This window comes from Nannobrachium achirus (genome assembly GCF_963921795.1).
Source record: "Nannobrachium achirus genome assembly, chromosome: 17".
NCBI classification, from domain to species: domain Eukaryota; kingdom Metazoa; phylum Chordata; class Actinopteri; order Myctophiformes; family Myctophidae; genus Nannobrachium; species Nannobrachium achirus.
The window spans coordinates 3,897,380-3,923,676 of record NC_137824.1 but is presented as its reverse complement, the minus strand read 5'-3'; the positions used below and the strand labels follow the sequence as shown (position 1 = coordinate 3,923,676).

The 26,297-nt window shown below is 42.9% G+C and overlaps 1 protein-coding gene across 2 annotated transcripts in view; it reads right to left on the bottom strand.

Moving 5' to 3' along the window:
• Nucleotides 1-25,543, bottom strand: part of LOC308301792 (uncharacterized protein) — an 81,386-nt gene extending 55,843 nt beyond the window's left edge. Inside the window, exons 1-5 of one of the 2 annotated variants that reach the window (XM_080745898.1) lie at nucleotides 25,411-25,543; nucleotides 24,001-24,060; nucleotides 22,156-22,283; nucleotides 17,218-17,370; nucleotides 16,055-16,106 (exon numbers count right to left, since the gene is read on the bottom strand). In XM_080745898.1, the coding sequence (XP_080602024.1) occupies nucleotides 16,055-16,106; nucleotides 17,218-17,352 (187 nt within the window). In that variant the 5' untranslated portion in view covers nucleotides 17,353-17,370; nucleotides 22,156-22,283; nucleotides 24,001-24,060; nucleotides 25,411-25,543. Of the gene's footprint in view, nucleotides 1-16,054; nucleotides 16,107-17,217; nucleotides 17,371-21,081; nucleotides 21,119-22,155; nucleotides 22,284-24,000; nucleotides 24,061-25,410 lie in introns of those variants that run through there. The other variant, XM_080745899.1, reaches the window with a different exon arrangement.
• Between the last annotated feature and the right edge of the window lie 754 nt (nucleotides 25,544-26,297).

Below are 26,297 nucleotides of genomic sequence, written 5' to 3'. Positions count from 1 at the left end.
CAGACAGACAGACAGACAGACAGACAGACAGACAGAGAGAGAGAGAGAGAGAGAGAGAGAGAGAGAGAGAGAGAGAGAGAGAGAGAGAGAGAGAGAGAGAGACATGCACAGACTTTTTGGATGCAATTATTTTATGGAACATTTCTGACGTCCTTCCATTTATAATGGATATATTGTATCTCCAGTAGTTCTGTGGTGGGACTATTGATTGATTGAATATTTTAGTAGACAAAAATGGAGAACAGTACAAGTATAGTCAATACAAAAAATCATCAAAGTTATAAAAACACTATATGTACAGGATATCACTTTTGGCCTGTACCTCCACCTCAGGCCTCCTGAAAGGTGAGTTTTCAGGGCAGTTTTGAAGGAGGCCTTTGTACTTGGCAGATGACCTTTTGAGCCCTCTATACGCTCTTATATGAGCCTATCGTTCAGTTGTATGTCCTTCTATAAGGGCCCATATTCAGCTCTGTACTCTTCTGTCACCACAAATGGTTCATGTCCTACACTCACTTCTGGCCTTTCTATGGGAGAAGTGATAACTACCTCCGCCTCAGGCCTCCTGAAAGATTAGTTTTCAGGGCAGCTTTGAAGCAGGCCTTTGAACCTGGCAGATGACCTTTTGGGCCTTCTATGCTCTTGTATGAGCCTATAGTTCAGTTGAGTTCAGGTCAGTAAGGCTATGTGTGTCATAGGGTTGGACACGGTAACCGCCGTACCGCCGTACCGCGGTAAACCGAGGTCTACCGCGGTGTCAGTGTGCTTACCGCGGTAAAAAAAGACAAAAAAAAGTCTATTTTTTATTGGAAAACAAGCGAGTTTTAAAACAGGGGAGAAGCGAGGACCGCATGCGCTCCATGCCGCTCTGCTCTGGGCCGTGTACCACATGTTTGGAAGCCACATACCATACGTCACTCTCACTCTCAGAGACACAGACAGTCAGACCTACACAGGGCAGCACAGCAGCTGCGTAGAGGAATACAGAGCAGCGTAAACTTTCTCTGTAATCCACACGACACAAGGATGTTAATACATACCTTGTGTTGTGGCATATCTTTTTTTATTCATACGGATTACTGGCGGCGCGCGGGCCGCGTGGACGAAAACCGAAAATGAAACTATTTTACTTTTTCCACCGCGTCGCACGTTGTGCCCCGTCCGGCGGCGCGTCGGCGATTTTATAACCTTTTCTGTCAAGTCTTATAACTAAAACCTGTATATAGCAGCAGCACTCAATCACTGCGATTTGAGAGTTGAGACGTGACGTGAGTTTACAGAATCACTGTACACGATCTGACTACCCGTCCTCTTCTGGTTTGTTCACACAGCTGTTTGTGTCTGAAAAGCAAAGCCCAAGTCCTACGTTACTATGGTAACCCGACTGTGCAGATCTAAAAGCTCAGAACGCGTCGCGGATGCGATGTGTTGTGAGCTTGTAGATCTGCTCCTTTCAAAGCCATACCCGCTGTGCTGTACGGAGAAGTATAACTCGGGCAGTCAGGCTGTGGAGAGGCGACTTTTGGGAAGATGATAGCAATATTTTGGCTTATCGCCGATCCTTAACTCATTTAATGCCACCCTTTCACCACTAGAGGGGGCCAAGTGTGCCACAGACAATCCCATAGAGATATGCTGGTATATGCAGAAGCCCTGCAGCCATGACTTGCCTAAACACTTTCCTTTGTGCATGTACAGGAAGAGGATGAAGTTAGCTTGAAGTTAGCTATTGGCTACCAAGCATTTTAAAAGCCTTATTTTCGTCAACTTAGCCATGATTAAACCTTGCACACCTCATGCATGGGAAAAAAACAGAGAAGAATGAGCTCTAAAAAATCCAATGCGATGTGATGGGGTGAAAGAGGGTATTATTATTTTTCCATTTTTATTTCTACTTCCTTAAATACGTTTTGCTGTATTCTATTATTTTGTTCTTTTGATTTTGAATGCGCATCGTATTTTCTGTATTGTAATTATGTTGGATGTTTATATTCCTCTTTCCCCTAGTCATGTTTGTTTATGAATGCTACCTGAATATGTTGCAGAGACTCTAAGTGAATGGTAATGACTGAATGCATTCCCAGGACATTGTGTATTGAGATCCTGATAGGATAACAAGGAGAAGAGACTGGGCCAATGGGGGTGGGGTGATGTCACCGCTGGCCAACCGAGAAGTGGCTGGGCGGAGCCACTGGGTATATGAATGAACAAGCGGGCTCAGTTGAGGAGAGACGCAGAGCAGAGAGGACGTTGGGACAGAGCGGAGAAACCCAGAGCTAAGAGCGGGGACTCAGTGGAACGAGTACGGGGACAATGAAGTGAACTGATAACGAACCTTGAAAACCTTGTCATTAGTACCTAGTCGCGGAGAGACGGGCTGCCACCCTTCCAGACGAGAGACGAGAGGTGGAGAGCTTGGCCGGACGGTGGAGAGAGGAGATCGCAGTGTGACGAATCCTATCAACGCAGGAGGCAAGCATCGCGCTTGCCTTTGTGTGTGAGTAACGCTTTATGTCACGCTGCCTACGACTGCCTGCTGTTCCCTGTGTAGCCTACTACTGTGGTGGGGACTAGTTATCTGGCGGTCTTCTCCTGTATTTCCAGGGTGCAAAGAAGTAGACGTGTGACGATTGGCCGCTGTCCCGTTCCGTTCTCACTGGAGAGACTGAGTTCCCTGGGGTTGACTGTTGGGACTGTGTAGTGACCGGGTACCGAGGAGGAGTACTCGAGTAGTGGTATCGTAGCACTTTGTGCCGCTCTCTCTTCGTTGGGTATCCACGTTGTTGAGATAGGAGACACGCTTTAAGTGACTGAGTGAACTGGGAAACGATTGGGGATTGTTTTGTGCATTGAGTATCTGATAAACGTGACTAAGTAATTGTACTCCAAAGCTCTGTGATTGGCCCACTTCATGGCCTCCCGCACCGCTGAGTGACCGAGTGAACTGGGAAACGATTGGGTATTGTTTTGTGCATTGAGTATCTGATAAAAGTGACTGAGCACTTGTACTCTAAAGCTCTGTGATTGGCCCACTTCATGGCCTCCCGCACTGCTGAGTACGACGCTGAAAAGTAATCAAGTAATTGTATTGAAACGTGCTGTGTTCGGCCCGTTCCATGGCCTCCCACACTGCTAAGTGATTGAGTATAAAGAACTAGTAACTAAGTAATTATATTATAACGCTCTGGCCCTAGCTGCTCTCGCCACTTTGGTGGCTGTACTGTGTTAAATTATTCCCGGCGTTTAACCGCCATTATACTGCTTTTACGATCCCCCCTGACTGGGGACAGTAGTTTTAGTATAGTTTTAATATTAAATAAAGTTGTGTCTTAATTGCATTTTATAATTGTTGGGGCCCCCCCTTTTAGTTTTAGGATTTCATTTCTTTTTATTTTTGTATTTGTACCTGGCGCAGATGCCCTTGTATTAGGGACCAATAAATACCTGTACCTTTGTACACCTCTGAAACACTGTTTGGTCTCCATTCTCTCTCTGGGGTTTGCACTCCCCAAGGTTGCTCTCTCATCGTATAACAAAAGAACCTGGGTGCTTATGGTAGGAACCTTTTATGGTTTCGTTGGTTTAAACCCAACTGGCGTTGTTCGGCAACACTGTAATGATTAACTGATATGAAGTACAACTCAGAAAGTAATGATATATAGATCTTTTATTGAATGAAAATATTGTTATACTTGAACGTGGTATTGAACTTGACCCAGTTAAAACACTGGTGGTTAAATGTAAGAGTTGGCCGGCTTACATAATTGACGTTGGGTCGGCAGGATACGAGAGAGAGCAACACGAGAGAGACCAAACAATTGTACACCATTTTGTTGCACTTGTCGAGGCTAGTAATGATGATGATGCCTGTGTACCCGGGAGCCCCGTGGCTGCCCAAGTTTGGAGGGACAGAAGGGGAGGAAAAGTATAAAGAGTGGAGAGATCAAATTGAAGGCTTATTAGGCACACAGGACGTGACAGAAGCAAAAAAGGTTGCCATTGTGTTTAAAACTTTAACGGATGAGGCTAAGCGGCAAATTGTTGTATTAGAGGAAGGAGAGCGAGACACGGTGGAAAAAATCCTGAACTATCTTGATAACTTGTATAGAGAAACAGTTCCGGTGTGTAAAGTGCGGTCACAATTCTATAGTTGCACTCAACGGCCAGGTGAGAGCGTGAGCGCTTATATTCTGAGACTTAGGGAACTATTCTGTGGGCTGCGGCAACATGATCCAACCAATGCCCCCTCCGATATCGTTCTACGAGATCAAATGCTTATGGGGCTGTCAGAGGGTCCGCTGAGCCAAGCTCTACGAGTATACGCCCGGAGACATCCAGACGAAGATTTTGTTGCGCTAAGAGAAGAGGCCCTACTATTAGATGTTGAATATGGAGGTATGAAGACACCTGAAGTTATGTGCCATGCTGTTAACCCCACATCTGTTCCAAACCCTTCACAGAACAGTGACTGGAGAGAGGAGTTGAAACGAGACATTATGGATGATGTCAAGGCCCAAATGCAGGGGCTCACAGAGGAACTGATGAATGAAATTCGGCCGCTCATCCAGTCCACTGCGGCGGCGCCGCCGCTAGAGCCACGTTATGCACCGCCTAGCCACCAGTACGAGCCCGCCAACGTTGCATGTGCCCCGCCACCGGTGCAGCGTTACGTGCCACCTCACCGCCGGTACGTGCCAACCCGGGGGAATGAGTGGGATGATGGAGGTAGACCGATATGCCGAAAGTGTAGACAGTCTGGTCACATAGCAAGGTGTTGCAGAGCTAACCAGCCACCGTTAAACTCCCCACAGATGGGAACAAGGGGCAATGGAGCGCTTATTGGGCAATGTCGGAGTATCGGGGTAATAATGAAGGGAGATCCGTTAGTTGAGTTAGTAGATGCCGGGTCGCAAGTTACGTTGATGCAACAGAGACACGACCAGGATGTGCAGAATGTTCTGGACCGGAAGAATGGAGAAATTGAGGAGCTGAAGGCGTCCTACCGAGCCAAGCAGCAAGATTATGAGGAGCGTATTTGCAAGCTGGAGGAGAAAGTTCAGAGTGTGTTGCGGGAGTTCCGGGTCCTCCGCGAGAGCAAAGACAAACAGATCGGCGAGCTGAGGAAGGTAATGTATCAGAGCACCCACTCTTTGAAGGAAGAGCAGGAGAAGTCTGAAATACAGAAGAGACACACCGAGAGCATCCAGGCTCTGATGGAGGATACGAACCACCGATTGGTCCAGAGGGAGGCCGAGTACAACAGTCAGATGCACGCTGCTGACCAGAAGGTGTGTGATCTGGAGCTGCAGGTGAAGCAGCAGGCGGTGGAGCTGGAGGAAAGGGGTGCTCTGTGTGAGGGGCTGAGCCAGGAGAAAGTCCAGCTAGAGATCACCATGGCGGGCCTCAGGGCAGAGTTGCAAGAGGCCAACAGACGGAGCGTGTCCCTGATGAGCGAGGACCAGCAGCTGTCTGAGGAACAGGAGATGGCCCTTCAGAAGCTGCAGGACATGGAGCGATGCGGACTGAAACCACTTGGGGACCGGGACAGTGAGTTGTGTCAGGAGGGAGAGGAGCTGCAGGTCCTGTGGGGGAATAAGGTCCAGACCGTCCCAGTGAGGCAGAGGAAGAGAGGATGCGTTCAACCGAGACGACGGCCTAACTGGAAGAAGCTCTCGGGGAGGTATCCGGGCCACAACGTTCTGCTAGAGTTAATTTGGGGCAGCCTTTTGTCAGGTATAGTCCAGTGTAAGCTCGTTGCAGGGACTGCCAACGATAAAGAGGGGGAGGATGTGATGGGGTGAAAGAGGGTATTATTATTTTTCCATTTTTATTTCTACTTCCTTAAATACGTTTTGCTGTATTCTATTATTTTGTTCTTTTGATTTTGAATGCGCATCGTATTTTCTGTATTGTAATTATGTTGGATGTTTATATTCCTCTTTCCCCTAGTCATGTTTGTTTATGAATGCTACCTGAATATGTTGCAGAGACTCTAAGTGAATGGTAATGACTGAATGCATTCCCAGGACATTGTGTATTGAGATCCTGATAGGATAACAAGGAGAAGAGACTGGGCCAATGGGGGTGGGGTGATGTCACCGCTGGCCAACCGAGAAGTGGCTGGGCGGAGCCACTGGGTATATGAATGAACAAGCGGGCTCAGTTGAGGAGAGACGCAGAGCAGAGAGGACGTTGGGACAGAGCGGAGAAACCCAGAGCTAAGAGCGGGGACTCAGTGGAACGAGTACGGGGACAATGAAGTGAACTGATAACGAACCTTGAAAACCTTGTCATTAGTACCTAGTTGCGGAGAGACGGGCTGCCACCCTTCCAGACGAGAGACGAGAGGTGGAGAGCTTGGCCGGACGGTGGAGAGAGGAGATCGCAGTGTGACGAATCCTATCAACGCAGGAGGCAAGCATCGCGCTTGCCTTTGTGTGTGAGTAACGCTTTATGTCACGCTGCCTACGACTGCCTGCTGTTCCCTGTGTAGCCTACTACTGTGGTGGGGACTAGTTATCTGGCGGTCTTCTCCTGTATTTCCAGGGTGCAAAGAAGTAGACGTGTGACGATTGGCCGCTGTCCCGTTCCGTTCTCACTGGAGAGACTGAGTTCCCTGGGGTTGACTGTTGGGACTGTGTAGTGACCGGGTACCGAGGAGGAGTACTCGAGTAGTGGTATCGTAGCACTTTGTGCCGCTCTCTCTTCGTTGGGTATCCACGTTGTTGAGATAGGAGACACGCTTTAAGTGACTGAGTGAACTGGGAAACGATTGGGGATTGTTTTGTGCATTGAGTATCTGATAAACGTGACTAAGTAATTGTACTCCAAAGCTCTGTGATTGGCCCACTTCATGGCCTCCCGCACCGCTGAGTGACCGAGTGAACTGGGAAACGATTGGGTATTGTTTTGTGCATTGAGTATCTGATAAAAGTGACTGAGCACTTGTACTCTAAAGCTCTGTGATTGGCCCACTTCATGGCCTCCCGCACTGCTGAGTACGACGCTGAAAAGTAATCAAGTAATTGTATTGAAACGTGCTGTGTTCGGCCCGTTCCATGGCCTCCCACACTGCTAAGTGATTGAGTATAAAGAACTAGTAACTAAGTAATTATATTATAACGCTCTGGCCCTAGCTGCTCTCGCCACTTTGGTGGCTGTACTGTGTTAAATTATTCCCGGCGTTTAACCGCCATTATACTGCTTTTACGATCCCCCCTGACTGGGGAAAGTAGTTTTAGTATAGTTTTAATATTAAATAAAGTTGTGTCTTAATTGCATTTTATAATTGTTGGGGCCCCCCCTTTTAGTTTTAGGATTTCATTTCTTTTTATTTTTGTATTTGTACCTGGCGCAGATGCCCTTGTATTAGGGACCAATAAATACCTGTACCTTTGTACACCTCTGAAACACTGTTTGGTCTCCATTCTCTCTCTGGGGTTTGCACTCCCCAAGGTTGCTCTCTCATCGTATAACAAAAGAACCTGGGTGCTTATGGTAGGAACCTTTTATGGTTTTGTTGGTTTAAACCCAACTGGCGTTGTTCGGCAACACTGTAATGATTAACTGATATGAAGTACAACTCAGAAAGTAATGATATATAGATCTTTTATTGAATGAAAATATTGTTATACTTGAACGTGGTATTGAACTTGACCCAGTTAAAACACTGGTGGTTAAATGTAAGAGTTGGCCGGCTTACACAATCCTGGATTGCATTGTTGTGGGTTTGTGCAGTTTGTTCACAGCTTTCAAACAAAAAAATCCGATTGGAAATCCGTTCAGGCATTCTTGAGATAATAGCCATTATGTTTTACACTGTTGTGAGCTTGGAGGTCTGCTACCTGAGTTGTATGGGGGTTGTATGGGGGTTAAACATGCAAAATCGCGATTGTTCACTAGTTTTGATGGGGTCCAAAAAAAAAAATTCAATTTTTTTTTTTTTTTTTTTTTTTTTTTGAATCACGTGTATACACGTGATTGGCACTGTGGGATGCGCTAATATATCACGTGTATACACGTGATTGGCACAGAATGAGTTAATTAATAGATATGGGGGTGCGGTAATTACCGCAGTACCGGCGGTAAATGGGAAGACGGTAATCGCGGTAACAAAATGTTGATACCGCCCCAGGCCTAGTGTGTCACCTTTTTGGCATTCTACGCTCTTATAAGGACCTGTAGTTCAGCTCTGTGACCACAAACGGTCCACGTCCTGTTCTACAGACAGGATCTGAGAGTCTGAGAGTCTGAGAGTGTGAAAACAACAGGAAAGAGAAAACAGTGAGAATATGTGGGGGTGGGGGGGGGGATAGAATACTCTTGTTACAAGTAGAAGTTCGGAATTCAAAATGTACTTGATTAAAAGTACAAAAGTATTGGCATCAAAATGTACTTAAAGTACAAAAGTAGAAAGTACTCATTATGCACATTTCACAAATACACAACACATTGTGAGCTTGTAGATCTGCTATTTTCAAATGGCCGGAAATGTACATAGGGCTGAAGTGATTTGTAATTATAATCAAATTCTACAAAGTAACTAAAGTTGTCAAATAATTGTAGTGGAGTAAAAGTACAGTATTTTCCTCTGAGATGTAGACTAGTGGAGTAGACGTAAAAGTATTGAAATGTGTGAATACTCAAGTAAAGTACGAATACCTACTTAGTTACTTTACACCACTGCTGTGTGGCCGTGAGAGATGTAGGCGGTACTTGCCTAGGCAATGCGCCCACAGGCACGCACGCACGCACACACACACACACACACACACACACACACACACACACACACACACACACGCACACACGCACACACACACCTAGTGCATCCACTCTCCGTGCATCTACTGTTTCGTTATTGTGTTAAATTGTGTATTGTGTCTTTTTATTGTGTTGCAGATGCAAATGTTTGAGTGAAGAACAGAAGAATTCATGGTGAAAATACAAGGTCACTGCTGACACACACATTATGTTGAGTTTTGTTTAGAGATGAACAATCTGGAGTTTTTAAATAGATATTTATCAAACATGTTTGGAGTAATTTTAACGTCTTCTCAGGCTTTTGTGAGAAAAAAGTAAAAAAAAAAAAAAAAAAAGGAATGCCAGCCAACTCAAGCCCTCATCACTCAAAGCCACCATGGGGGAGCAGGCCTTCTGCTCAGCTGCTGTGAAACAGCGCCCTCTCTGGCCACCTGAGAGAACCAGTCTGTAGGCTTTTATAAGGGGACTAAAAACCTGTTTTCAACAAGAAATGTTTTAAGCCCTGTGTGCAAAAGTAATTTTTCTTGAAACCTTCAAATAATTTTTGAAACTTTCATGTATCTAGAGATACATTGCTGCACTGAATTATTCCAAACCCAGATTTTGAATTCTTATGGCATACAGCTAATGAATATAAAATGTCCATATTTCAAAATATTACAATATTACTACACAAGACCACTCAAAACAAGGATTTGTAGGCTAATAGAGAAATGTCGGTCCCACCCTAATTTACAGTACACTAACAAGACAGACGGTGCCGGAGAAAGTATTCGCCCCTTCTGGCTTTATTTTGTCTTATTCTGTCTTTGTTTCTGTCTAATGCAACAATATTAGTTCTAATAAGCAACACATTACTTCTTATTATGGCTTTATTCTGTCTTATTAGTGTACAGTAAATTAGGGTGGGACCAAAATGTCAACCTTCTGAAGTCAGAGTAGTTTGAAGTCCAGTGGGACGTTTCCACAGTCAGTAATGATTTGGGCTGCTTTTTTAATTCATTTACCGGTAATTGTTTTTTTTTTCTTTCTTTTTTTTTCTTTTTTGATTTGTCCCCTAACCCTAACCTATCATCAGCCTAACAGAATTATATAAAAAATAAAAAAATAAATAAAAGGTTCTGCCTAGCCTGGCATTAACCAGACTGATAACATGGATTCACTCACATGTTCCTCCGTGGTATCAGTCTGGACTTAGGGAGCCAGTGTGAGAAATCAGAAAATTGACCGGGCCAATCAGTGACTGTGTTTCAACTGAACAGTGTAACGCAGTCACTGATTGGCCCGGTCATTTTTCAGATGTGTGAGTGTGGCCTGATTATGGATCCCACTGGGAAAGATGGATGGAAACGGCATAGAGCGCTCGTTTTCACAGTTATTGTCCACGACATTGCAAGCGGCGCGAAGGCCAGCGGACCTTGAAGAGCGGGCCAGGGCCACCGGCCGCGCGAGTTACGAAGCCGTGGTGAATGCAATCGTTCGCAATGATAATTGGGTTTTGGTGCGCCTCGCACGGTCCAAGTGACTACAACGGAGCGCTCCCTAAGTCCGGTTCAGCCAATCACAAGCTTCAAAAATGAGTCCGGAGCGTGGTTATCCATCTTTCCCAGTGGGATCCATAATCACGCGTGAGTGTGAGTGAATCATGTTATCAGTCTGGCTGCCAGGCTAGGTTCTGTCAGCTTCCCTGAGTTTAGCTGAGGAGAGAGAGAGCAGGAGGGGTTGTAGGGATGGATCAGGCCTCCAGAACGGTGCCATTTCCTCTCATCAATGCACAGATGAGGCTTCAGGGTTCCTAGAGCAGCCTGTGAGTTCATCACACAGCAGACCATGTCATTCAGGAATGCTCCATGTATGGCCAGTAATAGAATGCATGGTCTGCTGTCTGTAGAGCAGGGTGGGCAACCTTAGGCACCGTGCCAACATTGGCACAGGGGAGGGTGATGACCCGAACCCTGGGAGAGAGGATTTATATTCTAAAATCAATTTATTGTTTAAACGTGTTCAATAAGCAAATGACATCCTGTACATAAATCTACATACATTAAAACTCTGAACTGGAGATGGGTGGGTTATTGGGTTATTGCTCTACAATGTCCTGACAATCAAAATTGTCCACATTTTTGATGGCGTGTCATTAACCCTTTCCAAGCCACGGGGAGCCTCTTAATATTAAAACCGTTTAAAATTCACGGCTAATCTACCAACAACCATTCTATTTCGGCTGGCGAAGTGTTAACCCCCCCCCCCCCCCCCCCAGGTCAGGGTGGTAAAAGGATAGCCCCTCGGCCCCGTACCTGGGGGAGCAGAGAGATATTACCCAAACATATATATATGGGTTCCATTATCCATACCTTTGGTTACCTTGTAGGCCAACATCACTGGCTTCCTTTAAAACAGGTCTGAAAAACTATTTTCAGGAGGACAATGGGAGGTTTCTACCATGTACATACAATGTTTTATATTTGTGATGATATTGTATTTTGGTTATATTTTTTTATACTATGTTGAGGAATTGAATGTATAGGACCTCAATGGAAACAAGTCTACTGGACTTATGTGTTATTCTTTTAGACTGAGTGTTTGACTGTACTCGTGCTGTTTGCATTTCTGTTTAGTAATATGTTCAATGAATCATTTCAACAGAGCGCAGTTCTATTTTTATACTATGTTGATGAATTGAATGTATAGGACCTCAATGGAAACAAGTCCACAGGACCTTTTTGTGTTATTCTTTTAGAAAAAGGCCAATCCATATACTCTCTCTGAAACCGATCTTTTCGTCAGAGAGTTCCGACTTTCCAACGAGCAGCTTTCACAACTCCAATTCAGCTTAATGCTTTTCAGAAGTTCAGAGTGTTATTTTGTAGTTGAACCAGAGCGAGATAATGTACAGGCCTTAAGTGTTTGACTGGACTGCTGTTTTCATTTATGTTTAGTTATATATTCAATATAGTAATATATTCAATCTATCATTTCTGTAAAGTAATAGCCTATATTCAATTTAGTAATATATTCAATCAAAGAGATACAAGCTTGCATCGCGTCACTTGCATTTTGTAACATTTTGTAAAATTCTTTCAAAAATCTTTAAAGAACTATAGATTTAGATAGAAGGCATTTGTCTCAGGTCTAACCGTAACCCTATTTACATTGAGGTGAATAATACATATAATACAAATGAATATGATTGAAGGTACACATTTTTAATGTATATATTTGTTCATTATGTGCAGATATTTTTCAATAAAGAAATGTCACAAACACAGTCCAGTTATAAAGAATGTTTCCCCTACACACCAAATCTCTTCCCTGAAATAAATAAAATACATCTATAAGATAGTGAGCCTATACAGTAGATCGGCAATGTTTTGGTGAATATGGACATATTCTTCTGTTGAGTCTAAAGCTAATCTCAGCAAGGTTGATAACTTCACAGTCAAAGTGGGCGACACTGTAATCTCAAGAAAAGACCAAATTAAGACTTGGTTGAATCCTAGAGGCAAATCTTAAGTGACAAAATGACCTCAAAGGTCAAGCAAAGAACTGCATTCTTACAGAGCATCGTCCCACTGGTCAGTAAAAATACTCTAGCAGGATCACTCACTCAGCCCCACTTTGACTATGGAGTCCATGTATGGTATTGTAACACAACAAAGGCCTTAAAAACAAGGCTCCAAACAGCCCAGAACAAACTGAAAAGTAGATGACAAAGTACAGCATCCATCTTGCAATGGGCCTATGCCTATACACTACACCAGTGGTTCTCAACCTGTTTTCTGCCAGGGCACACTGTTCACAGCCAACAGATCCCAGGGCACACCTAGATATATGATGTGTGGCTATTTTCTAAATGTTTGCCTCTTTCATTATTTTACAATTTGGCCAATGTTTTACCAGTTTTTATATCATTTGTTGATTACTTTTGATGTAGTAATGGCATTTTTTCTTTTCTTTCTTGAGGCATTAAAGAGGTTTTAAAAAGTCCTTGAATTGTGACTTCACTGTCAAATTTCAAAGGGAACACCAAAGGTCCACGGCACTGTGGTTGAGAAACACTGCACTACACCACTAAGATACCCATGTACCTGACTAAATACTGGTGTACAAGATACACTACACCACTAAGATACCCATGTACCTGACTAAATACTGGTGTACAAGATACACTACACCACTAAGATACCCATGTACCTGACTAAATACTGGTGTACAAGATACACTACACCACTAAGATACCCATGTACCTGACTAAATACTGGTCTACAAGATACACTACACCACTAAGATACCCATGTACCAGACTAAATGCTTCCAAAACATCAAGGATGTCCACAATTACAACACCAGAGGCAGCTCCACAGATCATGTTCAACCTAGATTTGGCTCAACCAATTGGTTAAATGTGTTCTCCTACTATGCCGCAAAAATGTCCTGGCCATATTGTAAATACCATTTATTTAGCATTTCATTCTTTTAATATATTTTCTGCATAGTACTGTGTTTTATTTGTCTGTCATTCAATGTTGTATGAGTTAAAAAAGGACCCAAATTGAAACAAGCCTAAAAAGCTTTCTTGTGGTGTTTATTTTTTTAGTTGACCTTGTACCAGTGAACTGTAAGGTCATGAAACTGTACATTTTCCTATGCAAAAGTCTTCAATCAATCAGTCTATGAAATGGTTTTCTGATGACACCTGTTGGTTATATCGAGCAACTGCAGCCTTCAAGGAGTTACTGTCTCCAGACTGGAGCAGTTTTCTCTTCATATCATCTTCAGTTCACAATGTTTCAGAGTAGTTGTTGTTCATGTTGATAAACATTAATAAATGTACATAAATGTACACGTATGAAGCTCAGAACACATCACATTGTGAGCTTGTAGATCTGCGAATTTCAAATATATAACCTTTATTTCATCAGTAAAAATACATATTTTATGCACTGGCCAAGAAGCAGGATATTTCAGCAGTTCCATGAACACTAAACACAACAAACACACTGACTAAACTATAGGATCATAGAATGCAGAGAGACAGCGTAGCGTCTCAGTAAACTATAGGATCATAGAATGCAGAGAGACAGCGTAGCGTCTCAATAAACTATAGGATCATAGAATGCAGAGAGACAGCGTAGCGTCTCAGTAAACTATAGGACCATAGAATGCAGAGAGACAGCGTAGCGTCTCAGTAAACTATAGGATCATAGAATGCAGAGAGACAGCGTAGCGTCTCAGTAAACTATAGGATCATAGAATGCAGAGAGACAGCGTAGCGTCTCAGTAAACTATAGGATCATAGAATGCAGAGAGACAGCGTAGTGTCTCAGTAAACTCAGGGTTTCCTGCAGCACTTTACAGGCCAGGCGCCCCGCCTGGCCAGAAAACCCCCCCGCCCCCCCAAGGGTATAAAAAAAAAAAAAAAAAAAAAAATTCAAAAAAATTTTTTTTTTCAAAAAAACTTTTTGGACCTCCAACAATGTACTAGGCATGATCGCGATCGCGAAATTGCATGTTTAACCCCCATACCAACCCTATCTTTCAAACATGGCAGCCATGTTTGTTTACATTTGAAGAAAACATAGGTATCTCCTGAATGCCTGAACGGATTTCCAAGCGAATTTTTTTGTTTGAAAGCTGTGAAAAGCGTGTACATGCATAGTGCATCATCTGTGCACGAATTCGTACACCAGCGTGCACACTATTTTTTTAACCCTTTGGTGGCGAACCGGCAATATAAGTTATTCAATGTTGAATAAATGTGGATGATAGCATGTAGTTGTGTTTTCCGTCATCATGGGCACATTCATGTGTTTTTTATAGGGCAAAAATAAGAATTAATATTAAAAATTAAGTGAATTAACTCTCTCCCAGCCATTTACAATATGCTTGTGCGCCTATACTGCCAGGAATTTTATTAATTTCCAAGTTAGCTTTAATCTAACCCAACAGGGATCATATTGTTGTAGAATGTAGTACTAGTACTATCCACTAGAGTGTGCCCAACGATAATCTCCTAGAGTCTGGACTAGCGAGTGGACAGCAGTAGACCCATAATGGCGGCGCCCATTGGCGGCCATTATGTCTCCCGGTCCGCCGAACGGGAGCTATAAAACACGATCCGAACGTCGTGCGCACGCCATTTACACTCGTTTTTGCTCTTGAGTGACCAATCTGTCAGTCCAGCCATTTTTTTCCGAATGAAAATCGGTCTAAATATGGTAAAGTTTGATAAGAAAAACGTCAACATTCAATGCTGTAAAAAGGCCTGGGGTTTGGCGATCTGGCTGCCTCACCCTCCTCAAAATGGCGACGTTTGGCGATTTGGCTGTGAACTAGTTAATTACTCGAATTAATTAATTAATTATCAAAAATTTTCTGCGCACGCGCTTCGCGCGTGCGCCATGAGATCCCCCCCTGGTCAAGACTTTTTCCTGCAGGAAACCCTGAAACTATAGGATCATAGAATGCAGAGAGACAGCGTAGTGTCTCAGTAAACTATAGGATCATAGAATGCAGAGAGACAGTGTAGTGGCTCAGTAAACTATAGGATCATAGAATGCAGAGAGACAGTGTAGTCTCAGTGAACTATAGGATCATAGAATGCAGAGAGACAGTGTAGTGTCTCAGTAAACTATAGGATCATAGAATGCAGAGAGACAGTGTAGCGTCTCAGTAAACTATAGGATCATAGAACGCAGAGAGACAGCGTAGCGTCTCAGTAAACTATAGGATCATAGAATGCAGAGAGACAGTGTAGCGTCTCAGTAAACTATAGGATCATAGAATGCAGAGAGACAGTTTAGTGTCTCAGTAAACTATAGGATAATAGAATGCAGAGAGACAGTGTAGTGTCTCAGTAAATTATAGGATCATAGAATGCAGAGAGACAGCGTAGCGTCTCAGTAAACTATAGGATCATAGAATGCAGAGACAGTGTAGTGTGTCGGTAAACTATAGGATCATAGAATGCAGAGAGACAGACAGCGTAGCGTCTCAGTAAACTAGGATCATAGATAAACCAAGAACCTACTTTTAAAACTAAAGGATATCAGGTAAACAAGGACGTAGCATCTGTCTAAACAATATGCTATATAAATAACATTGTTAACATTGTAGTCAAGTTGAGAGAAACTGCAAAGCAGAATGCCAACACTCCAAATCAAACAGGTGCATTGTGTGCATTTAGTAGTGCTCAATAAAAACAATCAAAGTAACAAAAACACACTGATAAAATAATGGCCATGGAATGTCTGAATGGTCGTCATATCTGTACACCACCAGTCTCTCTTACCTTGCCAGGAACACAGCTCTGTGTAGGACTCTGTCTGAGGAACCAGGATCTCCTGAAAACACACATTAGAAACATTTATTTATGTCAACACGAGGGAGAAACATACAGGATACACATATTATTGGTGCAGCAAGAATACATTCACAAAATTATGGCATACCGGTATGTTTTTATGACACAATGGGCATGTAACTCAGTACTCTATGGGGGGTATCAGTAACAGCGTCTCTGCCATATGTGGCAGCTGCCAATTATAGCAGACACAGCACAACACCTTGCCAGCCTTTTTGCCTCCTTTTTGGGCATCCGTAGTTGTTGAAACCCTCTAACAACCAGCCTGTGGGTATAATGTCCTAGTCTGCCAAATATATAACTCAGCTCTGAGATGGTATTTAACAGTGGTTGGTATTTAATGACCTTGGTCATAAAGGTTTCCTCTAGGCTAGGGTCAAAGGTGCTGCTATCTCTAATACAGACACTCCCCTGGATTCTTCATCAAACACAACAACATCTGTTGTATCAGCTGTCAGAGATGTAAATATGTCTGGGTTATCACAGAGATGGAACATGGATGTTTGTACATCCTCACTGTAGATGCATGATATTTTTATGTCCTTTGCTGTGAGTTCCACTATTCACAAATGGAGAACAGCACACGTATAGTCAATACAATAACAACATTTTAGTACAGTACAAGTACAGTTAAAATAACCTGCCTAAAAGGAGCATCCCAAATAAGTCCTTTTGTTCTTTTTTATGTCAGAAGTCTTATCCATGAATTGAAGTCGTATTCAATTCATGGACATAACAAATAGCAAGCAAAGAAAACATTCAATAATATAATTATAAAAACACTATGTACAGGATAGGGGAAACAAGGGGCCTGTCTATGGGAGAAGTGATAACTACCTCCTTCTCTGGCCTCCTGAAAGGTGAGTTTTCGGGGCAGTTTTGAAGGCCAGCGAGCTGCATGGTGTATACAGTATAGTACAGTAAGCCTACCAGTCAGTATATAATACAGTACATAGTCCTACCAGTCCAGTGGTGTATACAGTACAGTAAGTACAGTAGGCCTACCAGTCCAGTGGTGTATATAGCACAGTAAGTACAGTAGTCCTACCAGTCCAGTGGTGTATATAGTACAGTAAGTACAGTAGTCCTACCAGTCCAGTGGTGTATATAGTACAGTAAGTACAGTAGTCATCATAACATCCACAGTCTGCGTAGGCCATCACACTGCACAGCAGTAGGCTGAGGGAGCCAGCCAATAGGATGGTGGCGTTAGCTCCTTTCACCATGCCATGGAGAACAAAGGTCTGACACACACACACACACACACACACACACACACACACACACACACACACACACACACACACACACACACACACACACACACACACATTATGCTTTGCAATAAAGCATGCTTATGCTTTTGAAAAACAGCAGATCTACAAGCATTCAAGGACACACAAAGGTTGCATTCACAACATCATGGCACATGGAGAGGTTTTCATCATACAATAATCATATCATCACTGTCGGGCAGAAACCTCGTATCTCCAAGTTTCTTTGGTCAAATTAAAGTCCTAATTGTTCTCTCTGAGCAAATGGCTTTTAGCTGCATGCACCGACAAAAATGTGCATTTTATTGACAACTTCAGTTTTTTCTTCGACAGAAGACACCTATTTGCTGATGAACGGCAACTAAATAAGCTAGGAGCAAAGATATTTTTGCAGAATGTTCTCCATGCTCTGGCCTTGGCCAGAACACAGCAATCCAAAACAACAGATTGTGATGAACAACTCTTATCTGCAACCCACGAAGAATCCATAACAAGAGATAGTGTTATGGTTACTGAACTGCCCCCCTCGGCCGAGGGGGGAACGGCCTTGGTGAACGGAGGAGCTACCGTTGTCCCTGCCCTCCCTGACGAGGAACTGATTATGGTGAACGGAGGAGCTTCCGTTGTCCCTGCCCTCCCTGACGAGCATGACAGTATGGTTACTGAACTGCCCCCCTCGGCCGAGGGGGGAACGGCCTTGGTGAACGGAGGAGCTACCGTTGTCCCTGCCCTCCCTGACGAGGAACTGATTATGGTGAACGGAGGAGCTACCGTTGTCCCTGCCCTCCCTGACGAGGAACTGAATATGGACAACATCTCCGCTGAAGAGTGGAGTAGACGAATGAATGCAGAGTTGGAGTCACTCAGGGAAATGTTCGAAGAGGACAGTAATGAAGAAGAGTTTTGTGGATTCCCTGCTTCAGCCGTGGCTGGCCCGAACAGTGAGCAAAGTGAACTGGCAACTGACAACGGAGAGTTGACAGAGGAAGAGGAGGGGGCGGGTACAACCGCCCCATCACCCCAATCCTCCTCTTTCTCCCTATCTCCAATGCCTCTTCTAGAATTCACGAATGGAATGAATGAACTCATTAACACTGCGTTAAAAATGACCCCGGCCAGACACACGGTCAATGGCCCGGCGGCACAACCACCACAGGACAAACGCCCGGCACCACAACCACCATCCCTGAAAACGCCTGAAATTGCCCCGGCCGTGCCCCAGAAATCTGTGGCCTGGGTGTTATCGCCCCCACCCATCCCTCCACGACCACAACGACAGAAGACCCAGGCCTCCCAGCTGGACAATACGTTTAGCCGTTGATGTCAGCTGGGTCCATTATACCCAGCAACTAACGTATCTGGACCCGATGCTCCTTCAAGCGCTTTTATTAAGCAGGCTCACAACATTTCTACTGTAATTTCAAATAGAGAGTCCAGGATAAGCAGTGGCTCTGCTAATTTAGCTAACTTAACTTACATTCCCTGTAGGGGCTATAGTACAGTAAAATGTCATAAAATAAACCTGGCACTTTTTAACATCAGGTCACTTTTAAACAAATCCTCCTCTGTAAATGATATAATCTGTGAAGAGAAATTAGATATAATCTTTTTAACAGAGACATGGCTGGGCAACGATGGAGCTTTTGCACTTGGCATCGCCTGCCCACCAAACTATCACTTTATTCAATCAGTGCGCGAAGGAAAAAGAGGCGGAGGCTTGGCATACATTTTCTCTGACATTTTTAAATTCAAGTGCCTGTCCTTTGGAAGTTTTTCATCCTTTGAATATCAAGCTAACTTATTTGAGAGTCAATCCTCTGTTCTAATGATTACGATATATCGCCCACCAAAATGTAGCAAAGCCTTATTTCTTACAGAAATATCTGAACTTCTATCTATCTGTTCCACGGACTATGAGAGAACCCTTATTGCTGGTGATACTAACTTGCATGTGGACACTGTTACTGATCTTACAGCTATGAGTTTCTTACAGTTACTGCATTCCCTTGATTTTGATCAGCATGTTACCGGGCCAACCCACAATCAAGGCCACACCCTTGATCTTGTGATCTCTAAAGGGCTAAATATTTCTATGGACAGGATTATCGCTAAGCCTGATTTATCAGACCACTATTTACTGTGTTTTAATATGACTGTCTCTGATCTAGAAAAAAACAATAGAGAATATACTATAAAAAAGAGATTTTTCGGTTCCTCGGCAGCAGAAGAGTTTGCCAGCCTTCTTGCGTGTGCACCCCGCCTTCCTGATATTCCCTCAGTAAATGATATGGTTCAACGTTTTAATCTTAAATTGGAGTCAGCTCTGGATATAGTGGCTCCTATGAAAACTAAAAAGAAATATAATTCCAAAGTAACACCCTGGATAAACGATCATATACGTTCACTCAAAAAACAATGCCGCAGAGCAGAGCGAGCTTGGCGAAAAAATAAATTAACTATCCACCTACAGATATTTAAGGCGTCAACAGCCACCTATAATAAAACCATGCGTCTGGCTAGGCAGGCCTATTTTTCCGGAATTATTAATGAGAATAAGAACAATGCTAGGGTCTTATTCTCTACCATTGAACGCCTTTTAAACCCCCCCCCAGTCCTACAAGCAGTCACTCCCTGCCTCTAAAGCAAAGTGTAATGAGTTGGCATCCTTCTTTGACAACAAAATTGTTAACATTCGAGCTGGTATTACGAATAATACTGTCACAAATGCAAATGCGGTTAATGGTGCCATGTGTAAAAGCATCGATAAATCTAGGGGGAGCCTAGTATCATTTTGTGCAATTGATGAAGAGGAACTTCGTAAAACCATATCGCAAATGACATCGTCTTCTTGCTCGCTGGAAAAAACCCAACCTTGACCCGTCCGTGCTGGATAATTATCGACCCATCTCTAATTTGCCTTTTCTGGGCAAGGTCCTAGAAAAAATTATCTTTCATCAATTGGATGTGTTTCTGCAGAACAACAAGGTGCACAACAAATTCCAATCCGGCTTCAGGAAAGGACACAGCACAGAAACTGCACTTTTAAAAGTTATTAATGATCTTAGGGTGGCTGCTGATAACAAAGATGTGTCCGTTCTCCTACTGCTGGACCAATCGGCGGCTTTTGACACAATTGACCATACAATTCTAATACAACGTCTCGAACACTGGGTAGGACTGTCAGGTACAGCTCTGTCCTGGTTTTGCTCTTATCTGACAGGCAGAAGCTACTCTGTTAATCTAGCTGACTTCGAGTCAAACAAACACAACATCTGCTCTGGTATTCCACAGGGCTCGATTCTTGGTCCTTTATTATTCTCCCTCTATATACTGCCGCTGGGAGAACTTATTTCCGCTCACGGTGTGAATTTCCATTTCTATGCTGATGACACCCAGTTGTACCTTTCGGTGGCTACGGACGACCCCTGTGCTCTAGACCCATTGCTGACGTGCGTGTCCAGCATAAAATGCTGGATGAGTGAGAACTTTCTCAAGCTAAATGAGGACAAGACAGACGTTCTCATAATAGGTTCTACTGCCCAGAGAGAATCAATAATAAATAGACTTGGTAACCTGGCTAAAGAAAATAACACCTCTGTTAAGAACCTGGGGGTGATCATTGATGCTGAATTAAATTTTAATACACACATTAGTCATGTCACGAAGATTGCCTTCTTTCACCTTAGAAATATTGCGCGAATTAGAGCCTATCTGTCGCTGAACGATGCAAAAACGCTGATCCACGCTTTTGTTTTCTCTCGGCTTGATTACTGCAACGCACTTCTCTCCGGTCTGCCAAAGAAAACAACTGACAGATTACAACTTGTTCAAAATGCAGCAGCCAGAGTTTTAACAAAAACTAAGATAAGAGAACATATTACTCCAGTTTTAGCGTCGCTACACTGGCTCCCGGTTGTTTTTAGGATTGATTTTAAAATTATTTTACTTGTTTATAAAGCTCTAAATGGTCTGGCACCTTCGTACCTCTATAACTGCCTGCATAGATATGTTCCAACCCGCCCACTCAGGTCCTCTAGTGCAGACCTACTTGAGGTACCAACAATGACATATAAAAAATATGGTGAAGCAGCTTTCTGCTTCTATGGACCGACAGCTTGGAATAAACTACCACTACACCTAAGACAGGCAGCCTCGGTGGATAGCTTTAAAGCACAGCTCAAGACCTATTTCTTTACTCTTGCTTTTAGCTAAATTTTTTAATCCCTATGCTGCTATTGACGTCCGCACGGCTCTGAAATTGTTCTTCAATGTTCTATGCTTTTATTTTTTCTTGCTTTATTGTAATCATTTTACTTATCTCTTTTTTATGTATTTTTTATTTCTATTTTACTTTTTCTCTGTTAAGCACGTGTGCTTCATTTTATGCTCTGTAAAGCACTTTGAGCTGCATTTCATGTCATGAAAGGTGCTATACAAATAAAGTTTTATTATTATTATTATTACAAGAGTGTTGAACAAAGGTAGTGAAAATAGCAGATTTACATTCACACAACGTGTGCTTGTAGATTGTTGTGTGCATGTAGATCGGCTATTTGCACTACTTTAACTGGTTTTAACAATAATAAAACAAACATACAGCAATGATATCATTCTTTTGGCCATTGTTGACAACCAGTCTGTGGATATATGACTGCGAAAATGAATCAAAGTAAGTGTGTGTGTGTGTGTGTGTGTGTGTGTGTGTGTGTGTGTGTGTGTGTGTGTGTGTGTGTGTGTGTGTGCATGCATCACTACATCAGGACTGTGGTGGTGATGAAGACCTCCTCTTCTTCCTCTCCGTAGCTCAGCGTCACACAGGAGTAAACAAACACCATCACCATGGCAACGCACAACAAGATGGCCGACACCACCATACCACTGACCTGAAAGACAGACACACAGACAGACAGATTACATTGGACCATATGTAACAGAGGTGATGAAAACCTCCCCACCCAGGCTTTGAACCCAGGCCTCACGTGTGAAAGTCCAATATCTTAACCATCACTCCAAAGGGATATCCCTATGGAACTGGTATTTTAATCAATCAACATGATTGAATATTTTATTAGACAAAAATGGAGAACAGTACAAGTATAGTAAAACACCCTGCCTAAAAAGAACATCCCAAATAAGTCCTGTTTAGTCACTTTTAATCCAAAGCGACTTACAATAAGCAGGTGATACATCTCTATAATAAGCAAGATAATACGTGAGTAAATCAACAGCAATACAGCAAATGCATAGGAATATCAATCTAGAAAAACTAAAAAATAGGTAGACCACGCACCTAAAACCTAAAAAATGCTATCTAGCTTCATGTGTGGTTATTGAGGGAAGGGGAGTGTTACAGTAGTGCTATGGGTTTAGGTGGAGTCTGAAGAGAGAGTCTGTAGTTCTAAGTGTGACAGGGAGTTTATTACACAGTTTGGGGGCCAACTATTTGACAAAGTATAATGTCACCATAGCAACTAGTGTGTTTCTCTTTTCCTGAATATATTTTGAACACAGTTGGTTTCAGCATAAATACAGTATTTTTGTCTACTTTTCGTTTTTTAAGACTTGTTTTGGGGCTTTTCATGCCTTTAATGATATGACAGTAGACTGACAGGAAATGGGGAGAGAGATGGGGAGTGATACGCAGCAACAATGCTGAAAACAATGCTGAAACAATGCCCACATTTGGAGATCAGTATGCTGACATCCAACATGCTAACAGCCGCATGCTGAAACAATGCCCAAATTTGGATATGATGTCCACTGTCTGTCTGTATGCTGACATCACTGATAATAAAAAGTGTTGCAACCATGGCTGTCTGTCTGCATGCTGACATCATACTCTGACATCATAGTACTGACATCACAGACTGATACAACAGTTGTTTAACAACTGGACGTCAATGGTGACTGAATGTGGTAGAAACAGAGCTACACTTTCTAACCACCTGTCCACTATACCAAGACATCAGAGACACATACTTCCCACAGATTACAAACACCCGAAGTGAATTTGAAAACTCGACCAATGATGAAAAACTCCCATACCTACTGGGGGAAATACAACAATGTGTGAACACAGCAGCAAGATTTGTGAACTGTTGTGATAAAAGAAGGCTAGAACCACAACCACCCTAAGGACTACAAACCATGGATTGACATCTAGAGCTACTGCACATACAGTATGAAACAGAGCTGATACCTTTAAATGCATTTTGAGGAAACTAATCCTGCTATTTGTACCCTGTATATATATAAAATTTCACAATGCGATTTAGCTCTGTTTACACAATGCTGTACCCCCTCCAACTGTATGTTCCCCATTTTCAACTGTTTTTATTGTATGTTTGATACTTGCTTTGGCAATGTAAACGTATGTTTTCTCATGCCAATAAAGCTCCATTGAATTGAAAATTGAATTGACTGTTCTGCAGTCCCTCATATACTGTGAGTGTGCATACCCCCTGGGCACAGGACTAGTTACTGTCTACTTACCAGTGTAGGTTTATAATTTAGTTAGTGTACAGTATGTGTCTACTTACCAGTGAGGGTTTAGTGTTAGTAGCCTATACACAAACACATACAGTATTATTGTCTACTTACCAGTTTAGGGTTTTTCCTCTGTGAGGCCAACAAGGCCAGAACTCCTGGAACAGCCGAGATCTACAAGACAACATTAAAACACAGATTAAAGATGGTCATAAGACAGATGGATAGAGCACAGTACTTTTCATAGGGAATTGTCAGAAACAAAAACTCTGCACCTGACTTAAAACAACAAACAATACTTGCAGAATTAGGATGATACCCACTCATTATCAAATTAAAAAGAGAGCACTTAAATGTTATAAACATCTAAAAGAAGGCAACCCAGACACGCTTCATAACATCCCTCAACCATAGTGAAAACCTACAGGGATGCCCACTGAGTCAGCTGGCCCAGGGACTCTGGGCACAAACGCAAGCACAACTACCAGACGGAAAACCCATTGGACCAAACCAGATTATAAGAAAACAAAAAGAAAGCTACCTGACATACTGGAAAGAGAACCCAAAACCAAAGCAAATGGAATGCTATCTAGCACTAAAAAGAAAATATACATTGGCAGAATATCTGAGACTCAGGAAAGCCTTGACTAGGTACAGACTCAGCGAACACAGCCTTGCCATAGAGAAAGGCTGCCACAGACAGACCCCGCTCCCAAAGGGAAGACAGGCTATGCCCACTGCACACACAATGTGGTAGAAACAGAGCTACACTTTCTAACCACCTACCAAGACATCAGAGACACATACTTCCCACAGACAGATTACACACACCCGAAGTGAATTTGAAAACATGACCAAAGACAATAAACTCCCATACCTACTGGGAGAAATACAACAATGTGTGAACACAGCAGTGTGAACTGCTGTGATAAAAGAAGGCTACAGAATGGAATACATACAACCACCCGAAGGATTACAATTCAATTCAATTCAAAGGAGCTTTATTGGCATGAGAAAACAAAACATATGTTTATATTGCCAAAGCAAGTGTCACAAATACATTATTACAAACCATTGACCGGCATCCAGACCTACTGCACATACAGTATAGAGCTGCTACCTTTAAACATGTTTTCAATTTGAGGCTTTTATCTTTTCCTTTATTTGTATAGGCCTACTATTGAAATCGTATTGAGAAAAAAATAAATGCTGCTATTTGTTCCAAAATTCATACCCTGGCCTGTATAGCCTACTGTAGCCTACATAACGACACAATGTGACTTGGCTCTGTTTACATAATACTGTAGGCTATCCCCTTCCACAACTTTCTCCATTTTCAACAGTTTTTACTATGATTTGAAACGTGCTTTGGCAAAGTAAACGTTATGTTTTCTCATGCCAATAAAGCTCCTTTGAATACAATTGATTTGATTGATCCAGTTCATCTGAATGTAATGATGCGTGGAAGCAGGACTTTAACCTAGGCTAACTATGGAAATAAACAATACTGCCACAATACTTTACCGGGTAAAACGTGAGTGCTTTTTCCACCACTGCATGTTCAGGAGCAGAGCTACACTGCTCAGCCTGTCGCCACTTGGCAGAGGCAGCAGAAATCCATCTTCATCCCTTTCTCTGCAAGATGAGGCTATGCCAGGTTAGCCTGAGGTTGGCAGACTGTTGTGTGCTGGCTCTTGGCTGTAGACAGCAGCTACTGACTATAATATGGACTTGAACCCGAGGCTCCCCTCGCCAGACCAACGCACAGCCCGTTGAGCCATTTGGCAGAGCAGCAGACTCATCTCTTTTTAGCCTCGCACTTTGCTCTTCGAAGATGAGCCGCGCTATGCCCTGTGCCCGGTTGGCAGAATGGCTCTTGGCTGTAGACACTGTCTACTAGTCTGCTGTTGTCTACTAGACAGCAGCTACTAACTATGGACATTTAATACCTTCTACTGGACTGGTCCGTTCATTTACACACGCTTCAAACCATAGAAACGTTAAAAGACGTCAGAACAGAACAGATCGCATCTCAATTTTGAGAGCAGAATGAAAGCGTAGCCCTGAAACATGACGGCCATTTGATGACCGTCATGTTTCCACCTCAACCTTATTTCTAGCGAGCTAGGCAAAGAGCCCCGGCAGGCTAAACAAACGTTCAGATTTCAAAAATAAAGTGCTTACCCAAGGCTCATTTGTGTCAGAATAGATGCCGCTTGACCATAATTACATGTCGCTGCCTTATTGTTTAATACAAAGCATTTTTATCCGTTTGTTGTGTGTTTTCCCCATGTATTTTCAGACCGCGTTTTGCGAGGCTACGCCCACATCTCAGCGTCCATAGATGGGGTTTATTCGCATGTGGAAAACCAGGAAATAGAAGGGAAAATAGAAAAATGCGTTTTATTAAA